Below are 12079 nucleotides of genomic sequence, written 5' to 3'. Positions count from 1 at the left end.
TGGCGCTTGTCAGCTGTTGAGGCAGCCAAGGCCTGCAAGGGGCTGTTGCGCTGACTAAGAAGAAGAAGATATTATACGACAACACTGTGGTCAGTCGGAGCAAGGAGCGAAGTCCGTATCCACCAGCTACCACTGGGATCCTCACTTATATCATTTTATTGCAATCCAAATACAATAGTTTAATACACTAACTTCGGTGTCGTTGAGGAAGCAAAATATATTAGTTATAATTCTTAAATTTTATACAGATATCATTGTTAAGAAATGGTAACTTTCAAGAGCTATTGCAAGGTGGTTAACAAATTTCTGAATTTTAAGCATTTTCCTTGGTAACAGGTTGACCATTTAATCATTTTTTTATATATATTAGAAATACACTATCTACCAATAAGTATTTGGACACCTGTGATTGAAAAGAAAAACGAACTTTATTCATAATCAATAGTTGGCAGAGCCTCCAAGAGAGGCAATTACAGCGTGAAGCCTCCGGGGCATAATTTCCACAAGTCCTTGTGTGACGGCTAGTGGTATTTTCTTCCACTCGTCTTGGAAAAGACATGTAAGTTCCTTCACTGATTTTGGACGGGTAGTACACCCCTTAATTCGGCGATCTAACTCGTCCCAGAGATTCTCGAAAGGGTTCAGGTCTGGACTCTGGGCAGGCCAGTCCTTTCGATTAACCCCATCGGCACCATACCAAGCCTTGGTGACCCTCGCAGCATGACAGCTGGCATTGTCGTCCTGGAAGTACCAGGGGCCCATCCCTTAAGACTGCCACAACGTAGGAAGCACATTGTCATCCAAAATTGTGCAGTAGGCATCTTGCAATAGGACTAATGCCGATGTTGTTCACTACACGATATATACCGGCGGAGGGCGTGACGTATCTCAGGACCGCAGATATAGTTATTTGCTTAAGTGTCCAAATACTTATTGGTAGATAGTGTATTAATATGTTTCCTTAAAGATTGAATAAAGGCATGAAAAAATCATCATTTTTTACAGAAAAATCTCATTTTTTAGCTTTTATTTAGAGGTACTATAAACCTTGGCTTCATCTATTTTTCGTTCGAGCTTTGTCCAAGCTCTCAAATGAAACTTTTTGCTTGTGTTCAAAACTTAATAATTCGGCTAACCTTCACTTTTAGAATGAGAGTGTTAAAGAAAATATATTAAAATCTCTCAAATAAACCTTTTTTCAGTGATGGTCATAAAATCTAAAATAAACCTTGAAAAGGTGAATTTATTATGAGAACACTTTCGATTCTTGATTTGTATTCTTGATAATTCATACTCAATTTTAGAAGATTTTTCTAGCCTTGTTTCAGAAGTAGATTTAATCTAGATGTAAAAGAGTTGTTTATGCAAGCTTAACCCGAATCTCGTATCGTGTAAATAAGGTATCTAAGTTTAACATTGTTTCAAGCTTTCGGTGGTTTATTTGCTAATCATCTATGAACCTTGTTGATAAAGGTTGTTGTTTACATTAAAATCAACTTACCTTCCACTGCTATCTGGGTTAAATTTAATTTTGCCACCATGAATCATCGAGGAAGCAAAAGATGTCAAATCATTGTTCTTAGCATGCTTCTTGATGCCGATAGTTGACAACTTTATGACTAAACTATTTGAGATACTTCGACACTTTCAGCCCATCTTTCTGCTGAATATTCTTTTTAGATTTTGCAAATCGTGAGTAATTGTTTTTTAATTCTGTAGATCAAATATTTTGTTGCGAGAAGAAAATTCAAAGAAGCACTCAAACCATATGATGTCAAAGATGTTATAGAACAGTACTCTCAAGGCCATGTTGATTTACTTGGCCGAGTCAAAAGTCTACAATGCCGGTAAAATCACTTGTTTATACATTTAGTTAATATTTTTCAATCAAATAAATAAACAGTTAAATGCATTAACAACTAAAATTTTAAATAGTTGAATAATTTAAGGAATAAAAATCAAAATAATCAAACAAATAATTAATATGTGAAAGATTAAATTTCAAAAAGAAACCGAAAATGAGAAATAAATTAAAAAGAAATTTTAAAATTATTAAATAAATGTTCTTTTAAATAATTGATAAATTGTTAGACAGCATAATTATGTGTTGAAAATTTAAATAATTAATAATTAAAATTTGTAATAAACGTGAGAAAACGATAACTGAGTAATTTTTATTAACAAATTGAAATAATTAAATAATTGTAAATTAAGTTAAAAAAAATAATTTACAGCTAATAGTAACACTTAGGAAAAGGTCCTCTAAAATAATATTCAAATTTGTTCTGTTTAAATTAATGTTTTTTTTCTTTTCTTTTTCAGTGTTGGATCTTCACTCCATTTCTTACCTTTAAATTGTTAATTGTAATTCAATTTTTGATTATTAAATTGTGTTTTATCATAAACAAGGTTAATTTTCTGAAATTGAAATGTTTTAAAACATCAAAAGCTGCTTCTTTCATCAAAACATCAAAAGCTGCTTCTATTCAAAAGCAATTGCAAATAATAAAAAAACACAACTTTTCCTACAAAACTCGTATAATATTTAAACAAGTGAAATGCACAAGCAATTAATTTGATGTCAAAGAATAACTCTTACAAGGTTGTTTTGATTTGCTTTAACTGAGTAAAAAGTCTCTAATTTCAGTTTTTTCAACTATCAAAAACATTTCTCAAATAATATTAAATACTATTAACTAAAGTTTTTATAAAAGTGCAGTTCTCACTAAAATACAAAACACACTAACTCTCCAATAACAAACATATAACTTGAATCATTTTTTTCGAGCAGATATCAAATTTTTATTAATTTTTTTAAGTAAAATATACTTTTTTAAGAAATGAAGTATTTTTTTAAATTTTTCCATTGCATTTTATTTTTAAATAACGCTCTGAAATATTTTTGTAGTCATTAAATAATATCTCTCTTAAATAACTTATAAATAAAACACATTTTGTACGAAAATGCTTCCTTTATAGGTTGGATCAAATTCTAGGCAAAGCTGGTTCGAAAGGCAAAGATGTCTATGAATCAAAAGTGAGCTTAGCGTGCCGCATTGTGAAAGTTGAACGCTCTGTAAGTTTTAAACAAATTAATATCCCAATATTTTTCTTTTTTCTTGCAGCTATCTTAATATTTTTCATTGTAATATAGGGCTATCATATTTGCCTACATTGTAAAAACTGTGGTGTAATATTTCTCCGAATTTAATATTGGAAACCCAAAATATTTAATGGAGGAACACTTTTTTTCTTCAAGTCAACACCAAATAGAGCTTTCATATACCATTTGAAGGGTGTATGAATGCTCTAAACACTGAAAATGCAAAACGTTTACATCAAGACCACTCTCTTTAACACCTTATGTTAAATGTAATCAATAATTCTGAGAGCATCGGCGTGTTTCGATTTCGCCAATAATTGCTCACAATTAATAACGAGTTGGCAAGTGTTTGCGTTTGCCTACAGAGTTGCTTTTCATCTACAGAAACTAAATTTTTTCGTTAAAAATATGTAGGTATGTTTTAGTTGCATTTTAATTTTTAAATCTCCGTAAACTGTATTAAATAATTTTATAATGTATAATTTTTATCAGCTTGCTCTTTGTTAACCCTAGTTCGAATTCATCGTAATATTCTTTCTGATACGCGTATGTTAGATTTAAAAACTAATTTTATTTTAGGAATTAGTGCATATATTCAACCTTAATTACTGATTCTTACTTTATATTGTTTAGTAAAAATAACTTAACTGATTTTTATATGTATCATATCTTCCTATAATTATAAATTTTAGAGTTACTAATGTTCAAACATGGTAGTTGATGATGGCTACTTTACACCAAGTAAACCCCCTTGTTTTATATAATGTTTCTAAATTTGTACATTTCAACAAAAAAATGCACTAAAAATGTCATTTAAAAAAATACAGTAGCTGGGAGAGAGAAATCGAACTCAGATTTGAAATCAGAGATACGAAAGTATTTAAGATCTGTTATAAAAAATATCATAGAATAGAGAACAAAAAAAAATTCCTAGTAATCTTTCTTTTCTTTGATTGCAATTTTTTTTTAACTTTTAGTTCTTTCTTTTAAATGTAGCTCTGTATCCTTTTGCCCTATTAAGAACTAATTCTTTATCAGTTTTGTTCCACATTATTGAAGGTAATTTAAATTCCAATCCTTTTAGCATAGTTTTATCTAGATCTCTGTCAATATTTTTAAAAACATACTTCTAGCGTCTTCAGCATAAAGTTCTTTATCTGTCAGATTCTCTATCTAAAAGAAGTTTTAAAAGAAAAATCATCCATGGTTAAAGCTAAATCATCAAAAGTATCATTTATACCCTGCAAACGTTCTAGTTTTTCCATCAGATTGAGCATAGGTTCATGAAGTCCAACCAATGATTTTTATATTACAATATCTCTTCTAGTGATATTCCTAATTTCAGATTCTAATTTAAAACTCAGTATCATTTTGTAATTGCTCTTTCAATTTTTAATTTCTCTATTCCTCAATTTTGTTTATTTATAGAAAGTAAAATATTTCGGTTATTATATGTTCTGAAAATTGTTCTCTAATAAATGGAAGAATTCAATAGTTTCAGAAAGAAAAAAAACACCCGGAAGCTAATAGTGAAAGACTTGACACCTAGGATATATGATCTGATATCATTGAGAAAAATAAATACGAAATTTGGTGATTGTGCAGTTGTAATATTAAAAGTTGAAAATGAAGAAAAAGAATATTTTCCTAAAAAACAACATAAAGAATTTTCAAACACAGCCTTTAATGAAATTAAATAATGGTGACCATATTATATTGGATTATGAAGGTATGATTTATTGAAGATATGAATATACTTTGATGGATGGGATATAAAACCATTTATTTTTATTATTTTCTATTATTATCAGTTTATTACCTAACCTCGAGAAACCAAAAATTACTTAGTATTTTACAGCCTAAAAAGCCCATTAAAATGGATAAAAAATAAGGATTTTTATTCATTAAAAATTTTACAATTTTACAGATTTTAGGACTCCTGACTATTATAATTAAAATATAATTTTTAGTAAAAAATATGTGATTCTGCAAGGCTATTTTTTTTTAATTTTAAATGAAAAGAAAGTTTTAGAAATCACTTAAAAACGATATGAAACTGCTTAAAAAGTTAAACTGTGTTGATGAATTTGCTTGTGAGATAATGTACCATAGAATGATGCATTATCTCATCATTAATAAAAATGCACCATAGAATGGGACATATATTACTCCTGATTAATTTTTTTATTTCAATTTTATTAATTCAAGATGTTTATTTTTTTATTTTTACATTCAGTATCTAAATACTGTTGAATATAATGTAATGTACTATATACCTAAATATTTAAATGAAATTAATTTTAATTAAATCAAATACCTAAATATATTTAAATTAAATCAAATACCTAAGTATTTAAATTAAATTAATTGAATTGAATTAAAGTTTTTCTTATATTTCACTACTTCTTCGCTTCAGTTTATCGTTACTATGTCTTAAGGTCCAAATATTATTACTTCCAGTATCTAAATTAGTCTTCTATTGGTATGACAGTCTTTTGTGGGCCAGAGTCTTCCCTAGAACCTTCCTCCATTTTGCTATTTTCTTTCCGATTGTTCTTCAGTTAGTAATTAAAATTTTGAAATCCTCCTCCACACAGTCAAGCCATCTGATGTTAGGCCTACCTCTAACTCTAGTTCTCTTGGGCCTTTTAGCTCCCACATTTGCCAAATTTTTCACTTATTTTATATGATATTATAAATACTTAATAATATGCGATTTAATCACTTAATCGACTTTTTCATATACCTATTTACACTGAAAAAATATGTAAGGTCAAAACTACCAGAATATATGATAAAATTTATCGTATATTTGGCTCTACCAAAATGCTCAGCAATTAAAATCGAAGTGTTTTGGTAATAATTTAGTAAAACTAGCAATAAAATCTGATTTTATAATATGTGATAAAATTTGAAAAACGTAGGAAAATTTGAAAATTTTATCATGATACTTTAGAACATGGCTACCACTTATTTGGTTACATTTATTGTATTTTTTTTGTATTTATTGTATTTTAAATATATGGAATTTATTGTATTTTACATTTATTGTATTCATTGTATTTGATTACATTTATTGTATTTTGGTTACATTTATTGTATTGCGTTTTTTTTTGTATTTGTTACTAAATGTATAGTAACAAGAACTATAATTTTGAAAACCATAACTTTTTATAAACCGTTATCACATGAACAGAATTAACAAATGCTTAAATACCGTATATTTTAAATTTTAATACCAGAATTATGGTGTGTTTTTAACAGAAATTTCATTATCATACAGTGTTGTAATTTTGCCATAAATTTTTTTCGCCGTGTATTTAACTAGCTTATGACATATTTTATAAAACAGTTTATTGAGTAGCTACATATTTCCAATTAACATGATAGATAAAAAATAACTCTCATATTAAAGACAACCAACATAAAAAATATTTTAATAGAAAACAGCATAAAATATACCAAACACCACTCAAAAATCATTGTCTGTGTTGCTAACTATAAATTTTAAATTGTATTTTTTTAACTTATAGGTTGAAGAAATAGAAAGCAAGCTGGAACAGCTGATAGAAATGTATTTGGAAGATCGCGGCAACTTTGTGCCAAATTACTTAGGCACACCCCAGTCCATGTCTTCTCCCATATGTTGCACACCACCACCAAACGTCCAGTCAACTCCCGTTCCTGTGCTGTCCGCAGTACCCAAACCACATCGTTCCATTCTTCACATGGATCATTCCTCTCCTGAAACCTCTTCACCAATCTCAAAAGCATCTCTTTCTAGGAGCATTCATAGGTAAAAATAACTGTATGCTGTCTGAATTACCAACTCTCTATAGGAATTACTCAGTTATTCTGATAATAATATTTGGTACTCTATCCCACTCGAGCATACGTGAATATAGTCAGTCACCACACTAGAGTAAGGTGACCAGATATCCTCGAATTTTGAGGACAGTCCTGGAATTTCAATAGTTGTCCTCAGAAACTTTGAAGACTGAAAATGTCATCAAATCTTAACATATATACACAAATAATCATGAATTCTTTATCAAAACAACTCAGATTTTTTATTTACAGTCATTTTTTTTTCACGGCAGGCACTAAAAGTTCGCCATTGTTCTTCGCCATTCAAGGCGAAGGAAGAGTTTCTCATTTTGCTTTGCCTGGTGAGCACCTTGTGACCAAAGTCACGGAGGCGAGCAACATTACCCACTCCGCAGATACCCGTTTATCGAGTGGGCCACATTCACACATAGCAGAAGACAATACACTGAGAGAGAAACATCCATGCCCTGATCGGGATTTGAACCCGAAGCTATTGGCTTCGCAGTCAGGCACGCTAACAGCTCGGCCACCTTTCCGCCTTGTGAAATATCAAAATTACCATGCTGAAACTAATTAACGAAAACTCAATACTAGTCTGAAAATAATTTTTAAAAAAAACATATTTTATTAACCATGTACTCATTCATCTTACATGTGTCAAGCAAATACAGATTATCATATAATTAGTCTAAACTACCTAGTAATGAAATGACCCGATATCAGTGCATGGAATCACCTGATATCACCTTATTAGGCTACCAGTTCATTAATGGGTGTGAATGGGAATAACATAAATTAATATTTTCCATAAATACAGGGGTGGCCCTGAGTTACAAAATTTTTCTGAGGATGCTCCGCTGATTTTTCCTCGAATCAAGGTTTAGTAATCTAGCCATCTTACACTAGAGTTATAATACTGTAAGTCATAATACGTACTAATTATAAAAGAGTTCAACTGCATTTGGTTCTTGTTCTCGACCATCATCTTAAGTTTAGAAAAAATTTTTAAATTAAATTGATTGAATACCCGTTCTTCGTACGGGATATAAAAAAAAGTAAATAATCACTAAATTAGTATTTGACAACAAAACAAAATTATGCACAAAACTGAAAAGCAATCAGTAAATTTAAGCCTAATAACACAGTACCTATATTCGGTATCGAAATACCAAAATTAAATACCTATATAAGTATATTTGGTACATAAAACATTTATTATCATTATATAATATACCTGTCACCAAAATTAATTAAGCACCATAGGGGTTAATAATACTATAGAGAGTTTTTTTACGATTCTTCGAAACGAAAAAGTACCGTTTTGTCTGTAATTTTACTGCTTAGTAAACAGTTTGTTTTTATTTTTAATTCAATAACCGTTGACTGTTTAAATTACCTAGTTTCATAAAAAAGCACTCTTAAATACTGTAGCCATGAACAAAATAAATGCATGATATCAGATAGCTATCGAAATTCGAATTTAGTGACGTAGTCCACATATGCTACTATGTTCACGTTGATCTTTGAGTTTATCTGCAATAAACTCCTTTTTATAATAAATAGAGCTATATACTAGAAAGCACCACATATGTTGTCTTAAAAATATTTGAAATATATAATCTTCAGCAGTCTGATTTAAAACAATGGATAATTCTAAACTATTTCAGTTTTTCTCAATTCATTTAATTTCAAATTCAAGAAAAATGTATTTTTCTTGAATTTTATTTTTCTCGAACGATCTAATTTAAACGTTTTAAACGACGTTTGGGATCGGTGGCTAAAATTTCCCCTTTCACTTGCTGACTAAAATTTCCCCTTTCACTTGCTGACTAAAGTTTCCCCTTTCACTTGCTGACTAAAATTTCCCCTTTCACTTGCTGACTAAAATTTCCCCTTTCACTTGCTGACTTCGGGGTTAAAAGAGAGGCAAAAAATCTGCATTTTTTGTAATATAGAATTAAAAGTTTCTTCCTGCTCTAGGGTCCATTCTGATGTTAGTCAAAGGGTCAAGAAAAAGGTCACTTTGAGACATTCCCTAGATGGAGATTCTGGTTCCAGATCCTATCCTCTCGAAGAAAGCAACCAAGAATCTTCCTACAGAGAAACAACTTCCCAACCTGCCAGTCGTTTGTTTTTCAGGGAAGATCATGTGCCAGATTCATCGGCCATGACCAGTTCATCCAGTACTATTCTTACAACCATAGAACAGAACTCACCATTTGACGACAATAAAGACACATTCATTTTAGATGTGCCAGATAGTGATGAAGCCTCGGTTGGCTGCGAGCTTTCTTCAAATTCTTTTTTGCATCAAACAACCGAGGATCATGAGTCGGCAAATGGTGGTGCTGTTGTTACTTTTGAATGTGATCTGAAGCCCTCACAAGCCACATCAGATGTCAAAGAAGAAAACTATGACAGACGATAAAGCTTGAGCAAACTTGCTTTAAATTGCGCAGATTTGTTTGCTCTGATATTTGTTAATAGTTGTAAACAGATATTTTATAAATATCTTTAATTTTGGTAAGATATGGTTTTAAGATATGATTTAAAAAAACTTTCTTGTGTTTTTTATTATAAGGGCTAAAAGTTAAACATAATGTTATCGTTAAGCTTGAGCGAGAGTTAATTTGCTTAAAGATCGCAGATTTGTTTGCTGGATCTGTTATTACAGATATTTTAAAAATATCTTTAATTTTGAATTTTGACTTTCTTTAACATGATATGGTTTTTAAAAAAAATTTTACATTTTTGATTATGAGTGCCGAAAGCTAAACAAACTCATATTGTTAAGCTTGAGAAAGATTTGTTTGCTCTAATATTTGTAGTGGATCATAAACAGATATTTTATAAATATCTTTAATTTTGGTATTATTTATTAAAAAAAAGTTTTAAAAAACTTCCTTAAGTTTTTGACTATGAATGCTGAAATCTATACATATTGTTAATGTTATAATGTTCAATTTAAACGATAACCCTACACTCTTTCGTTGCCAGTACAATATACGTTCTTGTAAAAATTTCATAAGTACCACATTTGGCTGCAATTTCTTTCTTAGTACCCAAAGGATTGATTTCGAAAAAGCTTTATTTAAATAAAAAAAAAGGTGCGAAGACTCAAAGTGGTTCCTAGTGGGGTTTTTTTTTTAACATTTTTACTTTTGCATCAGACTTAGTTCATAACACCATTCAATTACTTCACATTAAATATGTAAGAACTATATTTTTTCTGATGCTATCATACTCTACATTTATACGCTTTCTATGAGTTTTCCAAATAATTTTTTTGAACAATTATTTAATACATTTATTAACATTGTTTAGTTGTTATTTCTATCTTCGTCTAAAGCTCATTTTAAAACACCATTGCCATATGCACCTTATCAATTACCAGATATATTAATGAATTTTATTCTTTCATTACTTTATTGTTTCATTATTTATTTGTTTATTTAACCATTTCTGTGTTTGCTAGTATTTTTAAATAAATAAAAGCTTTATTGGTAACGAAAGGGTTAAGTTTAACTCATATCTGTACATTTTAAACTCTTTGTATGCTAATTTAAACTGTATTATGTTTTAAAATTTTATTTTGAGAAATCTGAATTGCAAATGTCATAATAAAGTAATTTAAATTAAAACTTACAACTTTTGAATTATATACATATTTTTCTTTTGGTTTAAATTTTCTTTATACAATAATTATTTAAATATGTGGCTTTATTGACTGTTCATTAATTTTTTGCGGTTACAACATAAAGTAACCCTTTTTTAATCATGCACATATACTTTCCCTGAAAACCTATTTTTTGCCAGTTTGTAAAAATAAAATAAATTCCATTTCCAATTAAATTACAGTGCCTATAATTTGTATTAAATTTTTAATCTTATTGTATAAAATCTAACTTTGTTCAATAATATGTTACTTAATCTAAATTTCTTTCAATTTGAGAAAGTTTTTAATAAACTAAATTGTCAATTTATAATTTCCATCAATTACCAGGAATTAGTATGAAATTTTAATTTTAGTATTTAATCAAATTTCTGTTATTTAAAGAACAGCTCCGTAGTTTTTTTCAGCATAATATTAAAATTTTCAGAACAACTTTTTTTTTCAATTATGATACTATCTATTAAAAGAAATTTTAATAAAATATAATTTTCGTTGAGTCCTAAAATTATAAGAAAAAAATAATCTTTAAAAACAATATGTAAATTAACTGTAAAATTTACGAGTGTAAAGCTATTTCAATTGTTTTGTTCCTTCTTTACTCCAACTTTTTACAAAATAAATTTCATTACATAGATATAAAAAAAATTTAAAATTTATTTATCATAAAATACTAAATCTCTTTGAATAATTTTTGAAAGGGGCAGATAAAGCTTTTATCATTAATCAAATATTTTGAAGAAATATAAACTTTTTATAAATTAAACTTTTATTTCAAGCTTAAATTGAAGGAAATATCAGTTATACTCATTTCATAATTTTTATGCCATTAAAACATGTTTCTTTCCTTATGGATAATATTTATAATAATTTTAAAATATAGTCGTGATTAAGAGAAAGAAATTCTTTGAAAATTCTAATTAAAATTAAATTTTACTCCATGTTATTTATTAAAAAAAATTAGCAAATGTCTTTCATCTTTATTCAGCTTTCATCTCTAAATAACAAATTTAAACAATGTTTAAAATCTATATGAACTAATGTAAGACTTTTAATTTTCTAAAATTCATAACTAATTCTTAAATATTTTATATTCTAAGTTATTAACAATAGTTTTTTTATTAACAACTAATATTTTAATATTACATATATCAATATTGTTATGTTCGATAGATTCGTTTAAGTATTTAATAATATGTTATCTTAACTGTATCACTTTTAACTTTAAGCATAAAATGTTGTATAAAATGTTAAAATAAAACATAAAATGTTATCTTAACTGTATATGAAAATTTTTAATGAACTCAACTAATGGAATTAGATTATGGAAGTATGTTTGAATAGCTTTTACTTGAGTGTCATTCTTAAAAAATGTTTTTGATTTTGCACTTAATTTAGAATGAATTTAAAACAAAATTAGAAATACTAAGTTAAGAATAGTAGTCAAATAAAGTTATTTAGAATTTATGTCAAGATTT

General features: G+C 28.3%; 1 protein-coding gene across 1 annotated transcript in view; it reads left to right on the top strand.

The window, feature by feature from the left end:
- Positions 1–10788, top strand: part of LOC107452319 (potassium voltage-gated channel subfamily KQT member 1-like) — a 364114-nt gene extending 353326 nt beyond the window's left edge. Inside the window, exons 12-15 of the mRNA XM_071185389.1 lie at positions 1720–1847; positions 2980–3076; positions 6637–6899; positions 8912–10788. Coding sequence (XP_071041490.1) covers positions 1720–1847; positions 2980–3076; positions 6637–6899; positions 8912–9359 — 936 coding nt within the window. The 3' untranslated portion in view covers positions 9360–10788. The remainder of the gene's footprint in view (positions 1–1719; positions 1848–2979; positions 3077–6636; positions 6900–8911) is intronic.
- Positions 10789–12079: the final 1291 nt, after the last annotated feature.

This window comes from Parasteatoda tepidariorum, chromosome 9 (assembly GCF_043381705.1).
Source record: "Parasteatoda tepidariorum isolate YZ-2023 chromosome 9, CAS_Ptep_4.0, whole genome shotgun sequence".
NCBI classification, from domain to species: Eukaryota; Metazoa; Arthropoda; class Arachnida; order Araneae; family Theridiidae; genus Parasteatoda; species Parasteatoda tepidariorum.
Note: the sequence above shows the minus strand (reverse complement) of the source record. Positions and strands in the feature narration are given on the sequence as shown.